At 40.6% G+C, this 20,760-nt stretch overlaps 1 protein-coding gene across 6 annotated transcripts in view; it reads left to right on the forward strand.

Moving 5' to 3' along the window:
* The window catches only part of LOC137376482 (echinoderm microtubule-associated protein-like 4), a 465,004-nt gene that overhangs the window by 331,522 nt on the left and 112,722 nt on the right, over positions 1–20,760 (forward strand). For all 6 annotated transcript variants that reach the window (XM_068045141.1, XM_068045140.1, XM_068045139.1 and 3 more), the window contains 5 exons: positions 1,392–1,541; positions 11,606–11,675; positions 13,414–13,524; positions 15,287–15,382; positions 16,387–16,521. In XM_068045141.1, coding sequence (XP_067901242.1) covers positions 1,392–1,541; positions 11,606–11,675; positions 13,414–13,524; positions 15,287–15,382; positions 16,387–16,521 — 562 coding nt within the window. The remainder of the gene's footprint in view (positions 1–1,391; positions 1,542–11,605; positions 11,676–13,413; positions 13,525–15,286; positions 15,383–16,386; positions 16,522–20,760) is intronic.

The raw sequence follows: 20,760 nt of genomic DNA on the forward strand, positions 1-20,760 counted from the left end.
TGGCACAATGAATGAGTAAATTTATATGATGTAATGCCACTGCCTTTACTTTCACTGGTAGCTGTGGGATTGTCAAGTTTCTTTATTAATATATATATATATATATATATATATTTGTTTAAAGTCCCAAGGTCCTTCACAAGACAGGAGAAATTATGAGCAGTGACCAAAGGTGTATGTCAAGAAGATGGGCTTTGAAAAGATTTATAAAAGTGAAAGGAAAATTAGACAAGTGAAGGGCTTTGGGTTGGGATTCTAGGGAGAAGGGCCGAGGAAGCTGAAAGCTGTGCAATCAATGCGAGGGCAAAGGATGGATAAAGGCCACAGGGCTAGATTTAGAGGAGTGGAGCGTGGAGGAAAGGATATTAAGCTGGAGTTGATGAGAGAAGGCAAAAATGGAGGGATTTGTAGATGAACCATGGTAATTCTATATAGTCTTACGAATGTTTAATAATTATTCAGGAAATATCTTCGCTATCTCTGGTCTTGCAGAAACTAACCCTTCACATAAGATAACAATGCTACATGTCCAAAAAAATCTTTTTGAGGAGAATTAAGATTTTAAAAGGTGCATTTTAGCAGTTAATATGCTTTGTATAACTTCTGGGACAAACACTAAATAGAACTATCAGTCGATCTTAATTTCCAGTCAAAGGTTTACGTACAGCAAATAGTGGGAGAAAGTAACAACTGATTGGTTCTAACTGGCTCCAGTTCTGACCTTCAGTTGATTTGATTGGTTCTGACAGCCACTAGTTCAGCATCCAACTGATTTAATGGTTGATACAGGCAACCTCTAATCCCAGTGATTTAAAAACTAATTTTTAAACTCAACAAGCTGACACATGGGTTTAAAATGCTAATGGTTTTCATGTGGGAAATTATTTCTTTTTTATTAATACAATGAAATATATTTCTTATTTTCTTAGCTTGTCTTACTTTTATCCTTGCATATCTTTTATCCTACCCTCCTGAAGATACTGATTCCTTGTTGAGATAAGGTTACATCCTCTGATCCCTTTCCAAATGGACATTACTCTCATGTGAGTCTTCACAATGAGTGGCTTCAACTATTAAACTTCAGAGAGCATTTCAGTTAAAACAAAACTTTTCCTCACCTGATATATTCATTCATAAGCTCACTCTCTCAACAAGATTTGATGGATGTGTTCAGGAGGAGGAATCCTTGCTGATTTTTTTTTTCTCCATAACCTGCAGCTACTAAGGCCATTTGTAATGCTTATGCCACTGTTTAGGCTTGTTTCAGACTGGCATCTTCTAGGTCTTTAATACTCAGCTGTTCACTGGTTAAACTTGTTGAGCCATTAAGCATAAAATTCAATGTGCAGTAATTATATTTTTGTTGACTATGGCCTTGACTAACAAATTAGATATGGCTATCGAGGAAGGGACTGTCGTTCCAATATCTACCTCCTCCCAACTGGAGAAATTGTCTACTTTATAGCATCTATTGTGGTGTTGTACAACATTGAGGAGAGGACTCAAAGGCACTATCTAGGGCACACAGATTGTGTTAAATGGTAAGCTTATTTTCTGTTCTATTTGCTACCAGAAATTGTTGTGTTCACAAAAGGAAACTTTGTGTGAAAGTATCACTTCTATTAAGGCATGACGAGAGATAATGGTGCAGATTTTGCAGTAGGAGTACCGTCATTGAGGAATAAAACGGAGAGCAACTTCCGGCGTCAGCACATGCTCAGTTAAACACAGAAGTCGGGAAGTTGCTGTTCGATTTGTTTTGTTCCTTTATACGCTTCGCTACATCTGTACCTCACCGAGAGACTCTTTATTCAAACACATGAAGAGTGTAAAGGTGTGGTACATACCCACTAATTACCCATTAAACAGCAGAAAACATTAGGGCTTGTCCATTGAAGTGTGGATGATTTTCTAACAATGTGATGAGCCTTAATTACTGCCAAACAACCTCTCTGGCACTGAAAATTTACTTTTAGAAGTTTGGAGTCTCATTTCTTCAGGATTTAGTTATTGGAGATTTTTTAAAATTAAAATTTAACTTTCTCATTCTGTCTCTTTTAACTCTCTCAATCCCATCTTTCCTTCCCTCTTTATTTTGCTTTCTGTAAGTGATTTTACATTGAATTAAATATTCTAAATTGCATTTCCTGGTTTAGCCTCTGAAACCCTCAGTGAGGATCCTTCAGTCTAATTGGTTGAAGATACACACCGTTGCCTGTCCTGTTCACACAGGTGCTAGATCTCCCACAGAGGCCGCCATGCTGTTTTGACTGTCTAATAACCGCAGATCGTATAGTAAAAGCCCACAGAAATTCTGAGGGCAAGTGTAACCATAATGAACAGCAAGCACCACTTGTTCTCCGCTGACCGCAAAATCTGAACCAATCTTTGATTCTTTCTGTATGTATTTGTCATTTAGCTATTTGAAAACTCCATAAAATAAATGTAAATCCTCCCATACAGTATTGAATAATGGGAAAACAAAAACTATTATGCATTTGGACGTTGCTACTTCCAGTAATGGACACATCTTCCAACTGATTGGCTCCTACAACATATTGTAGCTTTCAGAGAAGTTGCCTATTCTGATTTTTTAAAATATAATGTATATGTATATGAATATTTATCTTTTTTAAAAATCTTGTGCATGTATGTACTTCCTGTCTATACAACCTTAGGTACTGTAGTCGCATTTTTATCACACTTGTGTCAGTAATTTATAATTTGAAATGGTTATCACCACATGGGTTGTGACTTTGTAAATTTTTCACTCTACGCAGTCTGATTACCAGTTTCTCACAAATCACTTAGTAGTTTCAGCAGCCTTTTGTTTCCTCATTCTGGTAGGAAACCATTGTGGCAAATTAAATTCCAGCCTGCCCACAGCAGAATGAGACCTGACTAATTTTAATGGGCGGGTCTCATTTAGATCCGGCCAGCCAGCTTCTCACCTGTTCAAGTCAGGAAGCAGCAGAAAATTGCATGGCGTTTTAAGCTGCCCCGCAACACTAGACATATGGTGGATCAGTTGCTGGGACTATCCCACAGGAGTCTGTCATCAGGAAAGAGTCGCATATCAGTGACAGTAGAGACCTAAACTTTGCTTGTGCGCTTTATCGGGACAAGGCAATCATATGTGCCTTTGGGTGGGAGTCCTTATCTATTGCTCAGTTGAGTCAGTCAGTCAGCTCCAGGTGACTCCAGGCAGATGAATAATCTGGGCAATTTAACTGCCCACCTGTCAGTTTCTGCTAGGCAGGTAGAATTGAAATTGCCCCCGCAATGTATTTTTCCATTTAATTTATTTTTTCAGATATAAACAAATAAATATGAGATTATATATAATAAATAGTCATCATCCTTCCTGTGCATGTGTGGTCTAGAGAAAATTCCCTACACAAGTTGATTCAAGTTTATATGCTAGGTAATATAAATGCTAATCTATGGCTACATTCTTTTAGATTTTCTGTAACAGACACATTGAAGCATGATTCCAGTCAATAAGTTAACCATTTGGCTCCATCAAGACAGCAGCAAGACACTTAGTTTTGATTCAATCTCTCATGAGTGCTTCTAAAAATGAGTTCCTGTGAAAAGCTTTGAATTGTTTGCCATTTTAGTAAAGTACTAATTTAACATCACTCTTAGTTGCAGGTATTTGCACAGTGGGTAATAGTTTTTCTTATTGCAACTACAAACAAATTAATTTTTAACTAATCTATGGAGCTGTAATTTTGAGGTGGTGTTCTGCAACAGCAATCCAGAAAGAGAAGGTAATTATGGGGGGGGGGGGGGGGAAGTGTACTTTAAGTACAAAGAAAAAATCTCAATGATCTATCCTGTAAGTGCTGGGTTCGTCTTAAATTAGTTTTCTCAACCTTTGGACACCAGAGATTTCGGAGCTATAGACACGAAGCTCCTCAGTCAGCAGTGAGAAGATGCAAGTAAAATAAAAGCAAAATACTGCAGATGCTGGAAATCTGAAATAAAAACAGAAAGTGCTGGAAAATACTCAGTAGGTCTGGCAGAATCTATGGAGAAAGAAGCAAAGTTAACATTTCAGGTCATTTTGTTTTGCAATTTGTGACAGGAAGCTGAACTTGAGTTAACTTACAGGGAGCAGCACTATCTGGATCCTTTCCAATATGTGCAGGTTGTGTTAATTAATTTTGCCCCCAACTATTGTCTCTAAATGTTCCCCCGCCACTGTTGTTAGGCTGACTGACACGTAGTTGCTAGTTTTATCCTTCTCCCCTTTTTTGAACAGAAGTACAGGAACAGAGAGAGCTGGGGGTGTATGTACATAAATCTTTGAAGGATGCAGGACAAGTTCAGAAGACTATTCAAAAAACATATGGAATCCTTGTCTTCATTAATTAAGGTGTAGAATACAAGTGTCTGCCATGGTTCAGTAGGTAACACTCCTGCCTCTGAGTTGCAAGGTTCCGGGATCAAGTCCTACTCCAGGGCTTGAGCACAGAAATCAAGCACTGCATTGTCAGAGGTGCTGTATTTCAGATGAGACATTAAGCCAAGGCCCCATCTGCCTGCTTGGGTGCATGTAAAAGATCCCATAGCACTATCTCGAGTGTTCTGGCCAATATTTATTCCTCAATCACCATCACAAAAATATGGTCATTATTACATTGCTGTTCATGGGAGTTTGTTTTGCACAAATTGTCTGCTATGTTTCTGATATTACAACAGTGACAGTAGTTCATTGGCTGTAAAGTGATCTGAAGATTGTGAATTCTTTTTTACAAAATCAAGAAAGTTATGCGAAACCTTTAAAAAACAGTAGTTGGGCCTCAGCTGGATTATTGTGTTCAATTCTGGAACCACATTTTAAGAAGGATTTCATGGCCTTAAGGAGGGTATAGAAGAGTTTACTAGAACGGTACCCTTAAGGAGGGTATAGAAGAGTTTACTAGAACGGATGAGGGACTTCAGTTATGTGGAGAGACTGGAAAAGCTGAAGCTGTTCTCCTCAGTGCAGAGAAGGTTGAAAGGAGATTTGATGATTCAAAATTCAAAACCATGAACAAATTTGATAGTAAATGTGGAGGAACTGTTTCCAGTGGCAGAAGGGTTGCGAACCAATGAACACAGATTTAAAGGGATAGACAAAAGGACCAGAGACGACATTAGGGAATAAGATTGCATGCAGCAAGTTGATGTGATTTGCAAGGCATTGCCTGAAGGCCAATGTAATAGTAACATTCAAAAGGGAATTGGATAAATACTTAAAGGGAAAGCCTTTACAGGGGTTTGGGGAAAAGAACAGGGGAGTGGGACAAATTGGATAGCTCTTTCAAAGAACTGGCACAGGCATGATGGGCTGTGTGGCCTCCTATTCTGTATCATTCGATTATTCTATACCTTTACCACTGCGCTGCTATTCCCTAACTACTGCTATTGGGCTGGTAATCCAGAGGCCCAGACTAATGCTTCGGAAACACGAGTTCAAGTCCCATAACGACAGCCGGTGGAATTTAAATTCAGTTAATTAATAAATCTGGAATAATCTAGTCTCAGTAATGGTAACCATGAAACTAGCAGATTGCCAGAAAAACCCATCTGGTTCACTAATCCCCTGCAGGGAAGGAAATCTGCCGTCCTTACCTGGTCTGGCCAACAGTGAATCCAGACCCATAGCAATGTGGTTGACTCTTAACTGCCCTCTGCAATGGCCTAGCAAGCCACTCAGTTGTATCAAACATCTACAGAAAAGTTTTTTTTAAAAAAACAGGATGGACCACCTTGCATTGACCTCGGCACCAGAAACTGCAAAGGCACATCCTGCCCAGTCAACACTGCAAAGTCTGCCTTACTAACATCGTGGGACTTGTGCCAAAATTGGGAGAGCTGTCTCACAGACTAGTCAAGCACCAGCCTAACGTGGTCATACTCATTGACAGAATATTAAAAACAGCAAAGACTGACTAAAAGATTGATAAGGAAGGTAAAATTAGAGTACGGGAGAAAGCTAGCTAGAAATATAAAGACAGATAGTAAGAGATTCTATAGATATTTTAAAAAGAAAAGAGTTAACAAAGTGAGCATTGGTCCTATAGAAAGTGAGTCTGCGGAATTAATAATGGATAATAACGAGATGGCAGATGAATTGAACAGATATTTTGCATCGGTCTTCACTATTGAGGATACAAGTAATATCCCAGTATTAGCTAAGTCAGAAATGGAAGGGAGGGAGGGGCTCAAGAAAATTACAATCACCAGGGAAGTGGTACTGAACAAATTGTTGGAGCTGCGGGCTGACAAGAAGTGCCCGGGTCCTGATGGACTTCATCCCAGGATGTTAAAAGAAGTGGCTAGTGAGATAGTTGATGCATTAGTTTTAACTTTCCAAAATTCCCTAGATTCGGGGAAGGTTCCTTTAAATTGGAAAATAGCGAATGTAAGTCCTTTATTCAAAAAGGGAGGGAGACAGAGTGTAAGAAACTACAGGCCAGTTAGCTTAACATCTGTCTTGGGGGGAAATGTTAGAAGCTATTATTAAAGATGGTATAGCAAGGCATTTAGAAAAATTCAAGGTAATCAGGCAGAGTCACCATAGTTTTGTGAAAGGGAAATCATGTTTAACCAATTTATTGGAGCTCTTTGAGGGAGTTACATGTGCTGTGGATAAAGGGGAACCGGTGGATGTACTGTACTTCGATTTCCAGAGGGCATTTGATAAGGTGCCACATCAAAGGTTATTGCAGAAAATAAAAGCTCCTGGTGTAGGGGGTAACATTTTGGCATGGATAGAAGATTGGTTAGCTAACAGGAAACAGATAGTAGGCATAAATGGGTCGTTTTCTGGTTGGCAAGATGTAACGAGTGGTGTGCCACAGGAATCTCTGCTGGGGCCTCAATTTTTTACAATTTATATAAATGACTTAGATGAAGGGACCGAAGGTATGGTTGCTAAATTTGCCGATGACACAAAGATAGGTAGGAAAGTAACTTGTGCAGAGGACATAAGGAGGCTTCAAACGGATATAGATAGGTTAAATGAGTGGGCAAAGACCTGGCAAATGGAGTATAATGTGGGAATGTGGGAAATTGTCCACTTTGGCAAGAAGAATAAAAAAGAAGCATATTATTTAAATGGTGAGAGATTGCAGAGCTCAGAGATGCAGAGGGATCTGGGTGTCCTAATGCATGAATTGTAAAAGGTTAATATGCAGGTACAGCACATAATTAGGAAAGCTAATAGAATGTTACCGTTTATCGCAAGGGGAATCGAATACAGTAGGGAGGTTATGCTTCAGCTATACAGGGCATTGGTGAGACCACATCTGGAGTAATATTTACAGTATTGGTCTCCTTATTTAAGGAAAGATGTAAATGTGTTGGAGGCAGTACAGAGAAGGTTTACTAGACTAATACCTGAAATGGGTGGGCTGTCTTACGAGGAAAGATTGGACAGGCTAGGCATGTATCCGTTGGAATTTAGAAGAGCAAGAGGCGACTTGATTGAAACATATAAGATCCTGAGGGGTCTTGACAGGGTGGATGTGGAAAGGATGTTTCCCCTGTGGGAGAATCTAGAACTAGGGCTCACTGTTTAAAACTAAGGGTTCGCCCATTTAAGACAGAGATGAGGAGAAATTTTTTCTCTGAGGGTCGTAAGTCTTTGGAATTCTCTTCCTTAAAAGGCGCTGGAAGCAGAGTCTTTGATTATTTTTAAGGCAGAGGTAAATAGATTCTTGATAAGCAAGGGGGGTGGAAGGTTATTGGGGGTGGAAATGCCGAGTGATTGGTTCAGCCATGAACTTATTGAATGGTGGAGCAGGCTCGAAGGGCCAAGTGGCCTACTCCTGCTCCTAATTCGTATGTTTGTATACCTGACAACCAATGTCCCAGACTCCTGCATTACCATCCCTGGGTATGTTCTGTCCACCAGCAGGATAGACCCACAAGAGGTGGTAGAAAGTCAAGAGGGAGTGTACCTGGGAGTCCTCAAAATTGACACCGGACCCCATGAAGTCTCATGGCATCAGGTCAAATATGGGCAAGGAAACCTCCTGTTGATTACCATCTATTGCCCTCCTTCAGCTGTGAATTAGTACTCCTCCACAGAATGTACTTTGGGTGGGGGACTTGAATGCCCATCACCAAGAGTGGCTCAGTACCTGCAGTATTGACCGAGCCGGCCCAGTTCTGAACGACACATCTGCCAGAATGGGCTTGCGGCAGATTTTGAGAAAGCCAACAAGAAGGAAAAACCTGCTTGGCCTTGCCCTCACCAATCCAATTGTTACAGTTGGATCTGTCCTTGACCGTATTGGTAAGATTGACCATCGCACAGTCCTTGTGGCGTTAAAGTCCTGTTTTCACACTGAGGATGCCTTCCGTCGTGTTGTGTGGCACTACCACCGTGCTAAATGTGATAAATTCAAAACAGATCCAGCAGCTCAAAACTGGATATGTGATAAATGGACACTTGGGCAATAATGATCTGGTTAGGCATAGTCAACATGGATTTATGAATGGGAAATCATGTTTGATGAACTTGTTGGAGTTTTTGAGGCTGTTGCTAACAGAAGTGATAAAGGGGAGTCGATGGACATAGTATATTTGGATTTTCAGAAGGCTTTTGATAAAGTCCCCCACAGGAGGTTGGTTAGCAAAATTAAAGCACATGGGATAGGAAGTAATATATTGGCATGGATTAAGCATTGGTTAACAGGCAGAAAACAGAGTAGGAATAAACGAGTCATTCTCACATTGGCAGGCTGTGACTAGTCGGGTACTGAAAGGATCAGTACTTGGGCCCCAGCTGTTCACTAATATATATATCAATGATTTGGATGTGGGGACCAAATGTAATATTTCCATGTTCGCGGATGGCACAAAACTAGTTGGGAATGTTTGTTGTGAGGGAGATACAAATCGGCTTCAGAGGGATTTGGACAGACTTAGTGAGTGGGCAAGAACGTGGCAGATGGACTATAATGTGGAAAAGATGTGAGGTTATCCCTTTGGTAGGAGGAATAAATGTGCAGAGTATTTCTTAAATGGTAAGAGATTAGAAAGTGCAGATGTACAAAGGATCCGGGGTGTCCTCATCAATAAGTCATTGAAAGCTAACATGCAAGTGCAATTAGGAAGGCTAATGGTATATAAACAAGAAATGCTGGAACCACTCAGCAGGTCTGGCAGCATCTGTGAAAAGAGAAGCAGAGTTAACGTTTCGGGTCAGTGACCCTTCTTCGGAACTGACAAATATTAGAAGCAAGTGAGGTAGGGGTGGGGAAAGAGATAACAAAGGAGAAGGTGTAGATTGGACAAGGCCACATAGCTGACCAAAAGGTCGTGGAGCAAAGGCAAACAATATGTTAATGGTGTGTTGAAAGACAAAGCATTAGTACAGATTAGGTGTTAACGGACTGAATATTGAACAGCAGCAAGTGCAAACCTGAAAAAAAAATCAGTGGGTAAGCAAACTGAACAAACTCAGATGAAATGAAATAAAAAATTGTAAAAAATGTAAAAAAGAAAAAAAGAACTAAAAATAAAAGTGAAATGGGGGGCCCGTCATGCTCTGAAATTATTGAACTCAATGTTCAGTCCGGCAGGCTGTAGTGTGCCTAATCGGTAGATGAGATGCTGTTCCTCGAGCTTGCGTTGATGTTCACTAGAACGCTGCAGCAATCCCAGGACAGAGATGTGAGCATGAGAGCAGGGGGGAGTGTTGAAATGGCAAGCAACCGGAAGCTCAGGGTCCTGCTTGCGGACTGAGCGGAGATGTTCCGCAAAGCGGTCACCTAGTCTGTGCTTGGTCTCCCCAATGTAGAGAAGACCACATTGTGAGCAGCGAATACAGTATACTACATTGAAAGAAGTACAAGTAAATCGCTGCTTCACCTGAAAGGAGTGTTTGGGGCCTGGGATAGAGAGGAGGTAAATGGGCAGGTATTACACCACCTGCGATTGCAGGGGAAGGTGCCATGGGACGGGGATGAGGTGGTGGGGGTAATGGAGGAGTGGACCAGGGTGTCGCGGAGGGAATGATCCCTTCGGAATGCTGACGGGAAGGGCGGGGAAGATGCGACTGGTAGTGGCATCATGCTGGAGGTGGCGGAAATGGCGGAGGATGATTCTTTGGATATAGAGGCTGATGGGGTGGAAAGTGAGGACAAGGGGAATCCTGTCACGGTTCTGGGAGGGAGGGGAAGGCGTGAGGGTTGAGGTGCGGAAAATGGGCCGGACACGGTTGAGGGCCCTGTCAACCATAGGGGGGAGATCCTCGGTTGAGGAAAAAGGCTAATGGTATGTTGGCCTTTATCGCAAGAGGATTTGAGTACAGGCGTAGCAAAGTCTTGCTTCAATTGTATAGAACCTTGCTTCGACTGCATCTGGAGTACTGTGTGCAGTCTTGGTCCTCTTACCTTAGGAAGGATATTATTGCCATAGAGGGAGTGCAACGAAGGTTCACCAGACTTGCTGCTGGGATGGCGGGACTGTCCTATGAAGAGGGATTGGGGAAACTGGGCCTGTATTCTCTGGCGTTTTGAAGAATGAGAGGTGATCTCATTGAAACCGACAAAATACTTAAAGGGATAGGCAGGGTTGATGCAGGTAAGAGGTTTCCCCAGGTTTGGGAGTCTAGAACCAGGGGGCACAATTACAAAATAAAGGGGAAGCCACTTAGGACTGAGATGAGGAGAAATTTCTTTTCTCAGAGGGTTGTGAATCTTTGGAATTCTCTATCCCAGAGGGCTGTGGAAACTGAGTCATTGAGTATGTTAAAACAGAGACTGACAGATTTCTAAATACTAATGACATAAGGGGAGATGGGATAGTGCTGGGAGAAGGCATTGAAGTGGGTGATCAGCCATGATCGTATTGAATGGCGGAGCAGGCGCGATGGGCTGAATGGTCTACTCCTGCTCCTGTGTTCCTACTAAAGCTTTTTATGAGTGGTCTTGGCAAGCTATTGCAGTGCATTTTCTGGATAGCAGGCACTGCAGCAACATGGTGGAGAGAGTGGATGCTTAGGCCATTATTTCAATGATACATTCATATAGTACTGATACAACAAGGATTAGCTGATCTTTTCTAATCTTAAATGAACGTGTCTCTGAAACCATGAGGACCTTTATTTTTCATATATTGCAAAATATTTTGCGGGTGCCCATTGGAATGTCCATGCTGAGCACTGTACTTGCAGCTCCAAATGGCAGCTGGTAGCAGGAAGAATGCTGTTGTTGGAAGTGTGCACCAAAGGAATGTGAAATTGTAGAAAAACAGTTGGAAACAGAAAATTACAGCTAGAAATACTAGCTGTTGAATCACAATTGTCTAACCACTGTTGGATTGACTTGCAAGTAAATTAGTATTTTCCAAGGGATCAGCACAAATGTGAGAAATAGATTTGGTTCCAACTGAAAAGGAACTTTGCTTCAGGCGTTTTGTTTTATTGACTTTGATACATTCAGAAGTGGCAATTTAACTACTGGAATTCACATATTTCAGCTGGAGCCAAAATTTGAAGTTACATCCACCTAGAATTATGTGTTATCTAATAAAAAAAAATTGCAATATATGTATACAGAATATATTAAGATATTTAATAGTTTTGACCAATTTATTGCAGCCTTGCAATTCATCCAGACAAAATCAAGATTGCGACAGGACAGCTAGCTGGAGTAGATAAAGATGGAAGAGTAAGTGCTGGTATTTTTTTTTAAATGTACAGAATGTAGTACAGTCAAACCTCTTGGTACCACCAGGATTTCGATGATCTGCTCAGTTTTAAAGTATAAGCTCCATTATCTGCCATAATTGACGTGATCCTCTGGTGAATAATCATGTCCTCACATTTTAGTTTTGCATGTATGGTTCAGCTATATTCTAGACACAGAAACGACAACTAGTACAATACAATGGTAAATGGAAAATAAACCTCCAACTGTAAGGTTTTCTTGGACTGAGATTAATTTGTGTCAGAAAGGCGCAGGCTGGTGAAGCTGTTCAATGAGGCAAGGTCATTAGCAAGGCTTTGTCCAGGAATATTCCGAACAATTGTCGAAGGGGACAATTGCAGTACAAATAATGCAGGTTCCTTTGTATAGTAAAAAAAAATCTCTAAAGCGCTTACTTTTGAAGAAAACTTTTCTTCCCATTTGTTCAGTTTCTGTATACAAATAAGAATTATCATTATCCTATAGGGGGCAGGAAGGATTGGAGTAAACCACCTGGAGAGCCTACTTTTAGTAATTTTTCTTCCACTCTTTCTTTCTCATAACCGGGAGCAATGCTGAGTGTTTTCTGTACCTATTACTTGCTGTGTCTCCACCTACTGTTCCGTTGTTAACATTCTAGGAATTTAATATATCTACCTGTTCAACATTGCCCATCTCTGGCCTTAGATCAGTCCCTCCACCAATGTTATTTGGTTCTGATTTTCTCCTGTCTGACCTCACATCATCCATTCGCTACAAACTCCTACTTATCCAAAACGTAGCTGGCCATATGCTGTCTGACTTGACAACTACCCTTGTCCTTGCTAACCTATATTACCTCTCTGTCCCCCACCATTTATAAAGTAAACTCCTCATCCTCGCTCTCAAATCCCTCCATAGCCTTGCCCCACTCTAACCCTACAATCTCCTCCAGCCTCATATTCCCAGTGTGTGAATTAGTTTGAAATTATTCATTCCTATGTTGAAATACTTAAATGGCTTTCAGATGTAGTCTTACTGGGTGTACATCACTCTGATAAATAAGTGCAGCACTCTATGTTTAATAAGGTTTCAAATATTTCCCATTCTTTTGATCATGAATCTCACTTTCTTAAGTTGCATTTTCTTGCTAATTTTCTTCAGCTGTCAATCCCATCCTCTCTCCGATTGCCCCCCTCAAGAGTTCCCTGTCTTCCCCTCCCGATCGCCCATGATTCTTGTGAACCTTGATTGAATGTGTCGGTATGCTGTTCAGTTGCAGTGGGAAAGCAACTGCCAAACTTGGTAATGTTCTTGCCTTGTTTGCACTTCCAACAGTGTTGCTGCATAGCAGTCAGGAACTGGAATCCTCCCTAACTCAAAAGATTTTGAAATTATTTGTAGTGCCCCTAAGCTGTCAGCCCAAGATCAGCTAACTCAGCACGGACGGGGGATCAAGCTGGGATCACATTGGTCTATGATTCAGCTACTCACTGGATAAATTTGCTGAACTATTAGGGGAGCAATGTAATATTTTAAAATGTACTTTTTCTTTTTAAAAAAAAAAGCTTACATTTTCAAGGAATCATTTATGTTTCATGAAGTCATTATGCATTTTGCTTATACTGCTTAGTAGTAAGGTGTCTTTTGACTTTGGGAAAATATTGTTGCATTAAATGAGCAATTGTTTGTACAATGCTCTTCAGGTGAAAACCCAAATCTTGTAACTATTTCAATTCAGCCCCTACAGCCTCATGTGCGAGTGTGGGATTCAGTTAGCCTAGCAACGCTACAGATAATTGGGCTTGGAACTTTTGAACGAGGAGTTGGTTCATTGGCCTTCTCAAAAGCTGTAAGTATGAAAACAATATTGCACTTGAATAATTTATTGTAGTATGTTTATTACCAGTACCAATTGCTTCTGGGGCTGAGCGTCTTTTGCTTTGAATATTTGCTGATTGGAGAAGAAACTTTGATAGTGCTCTCAAAGTTTCTTCCATGGACCCCAGCTCAAACTTCTATAGCTGGAGCTGACTAATTTATCATTAGCGAAACTGTCACTTTAGAAAATAAAATAATTTATTTTTCTTGATGAGTGCACATACCTTTGCCTGTGATTGACGTTATTGGTTACTTTGACCCTGAAGTTGTGTAACACAGAAAATTTGAAACCATATATTTTGCCAGTGATTCATTCAGTTTTAGAGATACAGCACTGAAACAGGCCCTTCTGCCCACCGAGTCTGTGCCGACCATCAACCACCCATTTTTACTAATCCTACACTAATCCCATATTCCTACCACATCCCCACCTGTCCCTATATTTCCCTACCACCTACCTATACTAGGGGCAATTTATAATGGCCAATTTACCTACCAACCTGCAAGTCTTTTGGCTTGTGGGAGGAAACCGGAGCACCCGGAGAAAACCCACGCAAACACAGGGAGAACTTGCAAACTCCACACAATGTTCAGCATATCCAGACTTGATGTACAGTTAAAGTTGCCATAAGTTGAAGACTGATCCAAATTTTTTTTAGTTCATCCATACTGTTGTTGCCTTGTTTATGCTGTTGAAAATTGGAAAATGTCTCAGTCCATTCATAGACAGAAATTCCAGTTGGTGTAGTGTCTTGCCCTGTCTGAAATGCTTTTTATGAGGTCATAAGAGAGATCACCAAAATAAAGCCCCATAATGATTCACTGGGCACTGAGCTATACAGAGCAGAATGATCCAGGCTTTCAATCCTGGCTCTGTGCTGTCATAGTTGATCTCGACCTTGGACATGGAGATATCAAAATTGACAACAAGGTTAGTGAAGGGAAAAATCAACCAAGGGTTCTTCCTCCTGGTAGTAATCCAATGGCCCCTGCTGAATATTCACATATTCGTGATGTCAAGCATCCTGATAGCAAGTTCAAATTAAATAGCATTGGGTATGCTAAGTCAGAAGGATTTGAAATTGGCAATATGAAATTGTCACCGTAGCAGTGTAATTTACAGGCATGAATACTGGTTCCGTTTCATCCCTGATTAATATAAACTATCATCATGTGGAAGCATTCTACAAACCATGCAGTATAATTGGAAAATTATGTGTAAAATTGGTCTCAAGGTTTGAAGGAAGTCTATCAGCACCATCTAAATGGAACTGTTGGCAACTGGGTGGCAGTAACATCACAGAAGACCCTTGGCACTAAGAAGGAATAAACTATTGTGATCTGAATTTTCACACACCACTTCCTCACAACAGCAACTACTAGCATTATGTAGCACCTTTAACAGTAAAAAGGCACTTCGCAGGAGCATGTTCAAACAAAATATGACATTGAGCGATATGAGCTATTAGGGCAGAAGCTTGGTCAAAGATACCGAAGGCTGGTTGTGTATCTGAAAAAAATGGAATATGTGACTTAAAGCTGAAATCCAAAATACTGTAGCACTTATTCTAAATTTGAATTTCATATTTGATGTTAAGACCAGAAATACCAAACCTTCCATCCGGTACTGAATATATATGCATAATTCAATTTGTCTTCATACCTTTTAATGTTACAAGTTTCTGTAAGAGTGAAGCTGCATGTGTTCATGTGTTTTTTGTTAAAAACCTTAGGATTCAGGTACTCATTTGTGTGTAGTGGATGACTCCAATGAGCACATGCTAACTGTATGGGAGTGGCAGAAAAAATCCAAAATTGCTGAAATAAAGGTATGTGTGTTAGCTGCATAAAAATAATCATACTTTATCATCTTTGTTTTACAGTGCAAATCACAAGTTGCTAATTTAAGTGAATGAAATATTCACATAGTTGCAGTTTAGCATATCGGTGAAAGTTTAGTAAACTTGGGCTAAGGTGCTGCATATAATGAGAAGCATTAAAAGTGGAAGTACCTTCAAGAACCAAACGTTGCTAAATTTGTACTCTGTCCTAGTGCTGGCGCAGACACGATGGGCTGATTGGCCTCCTTCTGTGCCGTAACTTTTCTGTGGTTCTATGGATGTGCTAATCAATAACTGCCTGGGCTGTTGGACTAAAGAACCACTGTAGTAGTAAAGTTTTGAAAAATGTTGTCATGCTACCTTATCTCCAATCTAAGAAACAGACGAATCCTGCAACTCGTAACTGAATTGCATAAATCCCCACAAGGGTCACAGTACATAGCTGTTCACAAATTAAATTGGACAGTTCTTTCAAGAGCAGGCTCAGGTGCAGTAGGCCAAATGGTTTTCTGTGCTGCACGATTCTGTGATTCTAAGACGCAAATTTCAGTCTCAGTGAGGATGGAAAAATTCGCTTTGATAAAATAAGGCATCCTTTTCTGAGTTGGAGCAAGGTAGAGGTAGCCTCTCTGTGTAGCTGGGAGTCATTGGTGCTCACAGTGGGTGAAAAAAGCTGTTTCATTTCCTAGAACATGACATCCTTAACCTTAACTTTAAAAAAAGCTCCAATTAAAGCTGCTGTGAGTAATGCCCATTATTTCTGCTATTGTATAATATGTTATGAAGAGTTAAAACTTCAAGTAAGACGATACCTGCCGTGAAGAAGTTTTGTCAAACTAATAACACTCCCATTATGGAAACAGTGAGGAAAAATTGGAACTTTCCCACAGAGGAGAACCTTTCTGTTTATGTGACTGCGAAGAAAAGTGAATTTTATTTTTATTTGACAATCCATATGTTAATGCAATGCTTCTGTGTTTTATTTTGAACAGAGTACCAATGAGTCAGTGCTTGCTGCTGATTTTCACCCTACAGACCCCAACACAATAGTAACTTGTGGCAAATCACATGTCTTTTTCTGGACATGGAATGGAAACTCACTTGCTAGAAAACAGGGAATTTTTGGGGTAAGTTTTGACATTTTCCAACGAAGCACTAAGAGAATACTGTGTTCCACGCTATCTTATTTCCAAATTTAGAAACAAAAGAATTTGCAAGTGAAAACTAAATTGTGTTAATCTTCAACAGGGGCTACAGAACATATCTGTTCACTAACTGACACAAAATTCAGAACTTTGGTGAGGTTGAGAAATAGAAAGATTCACATTGATATAATCAGGCATGCTCTTCTAAGGTAGAGCAAAGAAGGGGTGAGCCCTATGTGTGGCTGGGAGTCCTTGTTCACAGTACGTGGAAAAGGCTGTTCAATTTCCTAGAACTTGACATACTGCACCTTCAATTTTCAAAAGAAAATTAAACTGCTGTAAATAATTCTTACTATTCCTTCTGCATACAATAAATTGAGTTAAAACTTGAATCAACAACTCTTCTGAGTTTAAATTTTTCCAACGCAGTTTGACCAGATAGATCTATACTGCTCCCATGTCAGTCTTCAGAAAATAAGCTTTCGATTGGCTAAAAACTTAACTTTGCAACTGACTTTTAGCCACTGAAAACCTGTTGGAGGAAAAAACTTGCTTTAACCTCCAAAAAGACAATGGGAGCAGAAAGGCAGAATATGAGACAAGTTAAAGCTTTTAATATAAAAATAGGGCAGAGAATAATGAAAGCAGCATAGAAAAGGGGGTAATAGGTGAGTACAGGTAAAGTGATAATATCGTTAGTTTTATTCTCGATTGTCAGACCAGTTACTAAATCTCTAGCACTGAATATTATAAAGACAAATTAGAAAAATGTGCAAAATGTGAATAGGTCTTCATTAGACCTCAAGAATTATTTTAATGAGCTCAAAATGTTGCAGTAATCTTGAACATTTTCATCTCTAGTTTAACCATTTTCGCATCGGGCAGACATACACATTCTGTTATGGGTAGTGAAAGTATTTCAAAGCCATGTATTTCTTCAGTTTGAAAATAAAACTCTAGAAATATCCATTCTGGGCACCAAAATCTCATGTAATGTTCATATTGAAAGCTGGATGGCCTTACACTCATGAAGGCAATACTGGCAGAAATGCAGTTCAAGTGAAAATTATTACAGCAAAGGTCTAGCTGTTGCTCCTTCATTTGTCACAGTCCTACAGCTGACAAGCTACTCAAACACTCCCGAGCCTCCGCTTTTGATGCCCTTGACCCACAGAGCCCCCTCTCTCTCCCACCCTGGTGTTCCCTTATCTATGATGTAGTCAGCAACTAGTCCAAATGGCGCAGACTTGCGCGTTTCTGGCTGGGCAGCATCAAGTACTATTGTGCCTTGCTGTACCAAAACTACTCAGTACTCTAGCAGTAGCACCAGCATATTTGCTCCACTACCAACTGTATTATTTAACCCCACTCCCTTGTCCTGTTTGCCTCTATTGCTCAATAACTAGTGTGAGGACTAATGGACCTCTTTGTCACTAATATCAAGATCATATGTTCAGCTGCCTTTGCCGCATTCTCCCCTTCGCCTTACACACCAAGCTAAGCCTTTCCCAAGGCTCTCCCTTCCCTAGCCCTGAACCCACATCTTTCTCTAACTTTTCTCCTATCTCCTCTCATGCCCTCGCTGAGCTTATTTTGTCCATGAGACCCATCTTAAACTCCCTTTATTCCATTTCCCACTAAACTGCTGACATTCCAATTTCCCCTCCTGCTGTCTATCATTCTAAACATTTACCTCACCTCAGGTACTGTCCCCCTGCCTTTCAAAACTAGTATCATTACCCTCCCCAAAGGAAATGCCCTCAGCCTCTATCTTCCTAAACTACTGCTCCACCTTTGCATCTTCAAAGTTCTTGAACATGTTTTGTCTCCTAAATCTTTGCGCATCTTTCCAGCAACTCTTATGTTTGAATCTCTCCAATCAGATATCCATCCGTCCCACTGCATTTGGAACAGCCCTGACCAAAGTCACAAATAACAATTTCTGTGACTGTGACTATGGTGTTATTATCCTTCTTTGTCCTTCTGTAGAAAAACTTATCAACCTTTCTGCAGTCTTTCAGATGGCCACTACACCAACATCCTCCAACGGTTTTCCTTGATTGTCCAGCTCAGTGGTTCTGCTCTCACTTGGTTTCACTCTTGCTAATCAAATCCAGACTATCTCCATAAATGTCTTATCTTTTCCTGCCATTGCACCATTACCTTTGTTGTCCCCTTGACTTTCCTCCTCTTCCTCAATTACATGCTGCTCCTTGGTGACATCATCTGAAGACAAGCAGTCAGGTTCCATTTACACACTGATGACACTCAGCTCTACCCTTCGACCACCTGTCTTAGTCCCTCCACTGCTTCTGTGCTATCAGGAAGCTTGTATGACATGCAGTCCTGGATGAATCACAATTTACCCAGTTAAACACTGGAATGAATGAAGCCATTGCCTTCACGCCATAACACAAATTTCATAACCCTTGCTGCTTCAGTGTCAGCCGTGGCTCAGTTGGTCGTGCGCTTGTCTCTCAGAAGTTTGTGGGCAAGTTCCCCTGCAGAACTTGAGCACAAAAATAAAGGCTGACACCCCAATTCCATACTGAGGGAGTGCTGCACTGTTGGAGGTGCTGGCTTTTGGATGAGACATTAAACCGAGGTCCTGTCTGCCACCTCAGATGGATGTATAAGGTCCCTTAGCACTATTTTGAAGAAGACTAGCGGAGTTATTCCTGGTGTCCTGGCCAATATTTATCCCTCAATCAACGTCACGAAAACAGATTATCTGGTGATTATCGCATTGCTGTTTGTGAGAGCTTCTTGTGTGCAAATTGGCTGCCGCATTTTCTACAACAGTGACTGCACTTCAGAGTATGTCATTGGCTGTAAAGTGCTTTAGGACATACTGTGGTCATGAAAGATGCTATATAAAGGGAAGTTTTTTTTTCATTTTTCGCTATCCCCATCCCTAATCCATATTTCATGTTCAAACCCATTCCAAATCCCACTCGCCCATTACCCCAGTTCCGTAGGGTAACAGAAGCACTGGATATCCTAGTAAACTCAATCGATCATTTATACATGTGGTGCTACTGAACTGATTTAGAGAAGTCCAATGGAAGTCAGGCACATGACTGGAGAATAACAAATGTTAAACCCTTAATCAAAAAAGGGTGTAAGGATAAGCCTAGAAACTATAGGCCAGTCAGTTTAACCTCGGTGGTGGGAAAGCTTTTAGAAATGATATTTCGGGACAAAATTAACTGTCACTTGGACAAATATGGATTTATTAAGAAAGACCAGCACAGATTTGTTAAGGACAAATTGTGATTAATTTGATTGAATTTTTTTTGATGTGGTAACAGAGAGGTTTGCTGTGGGTAATGCAGTTTATGAAGTGTACATAGACTTCCAAAAGGCATTTGATAAAGTGTCACATAACAGATTAGTCAGCAAAGTTGAAGCCCATAGAATAAAAGGGACAGTAGCAGCATGGACACGAAGTTGGCTGAGTGACAGGAGCAGATTAGTTATTAACTTTTTTTTCAGACTGGAGGACGCTACACAATGGGGTTCCCCAAGGGTCAGTATTCGGATCACTGCTTTTATTGATCTATATCAATGAGCTAAACTTGGGAATACAGGGCACAATTTCAAAATTTGCAGATGGCGCAATATTCGTGAGGAGGATAGTGATGGGCTTCAAGAGGACACAGACAGGTTGGTGGAACGGGTGGGCACATAGCAGATAAAATTTAATGCAGAGAAGTGTGAAGTGATACATTTTGTTAGGAATAATGAGGAATGGCAATATAAAATAAAGGATACAATTCTAAATGAGGTTCAGGAGCAGCGGGACCTAGGGGCATATGTGTACAAATTGTTAAAGGTGGCAGGGCAGGTTGAGAAAGTGGTTAATAAGGCATGCAGGATTCTGGCCTTTGTAAATAAAGGTACAGAGTACAAAAGCTAGGAGGTCATGGTGAACATTTATAAAATACCAGTTTGGACTCAACTGAAGTATTGTGTCCAATTCTGGGCACCACACTTCAGGAAAGATGTGAAGGCATTGGGCAGGTGCAGAGGAGGTTTATGAGACTGGCTCCAGGGATGAAAGACTTCAGTTACATGGATAGATTGGAGAAGCTGGGTCTGTTCTCCTTAGAGAAGAGAAAGTTAAGAGGAGACTTGATAGTGGTGTTAAAAATCATGAAGGGTCTGGACAGAGTTCTCATTGGTGGAGGGGTCGATAGCCAGTGGGCACTGATTTAAAGT

Source organism: Heterodontus francisci, chromosome 13 (genome assembly GCF_036365525.1).
Source record: "Heterodontus francisci isolate sHetFra1 chromosome 13, sHetFra1.hap1, whole genome shotgun sequence".
Taxonomy (NCBI): domain Eukaryota; kingdom Metazoa; phylum Chordata; class Chondrichthyes; order Heterodontiformes; family Heterodontidae; genus Heterodontus; species Heterodontus francisci.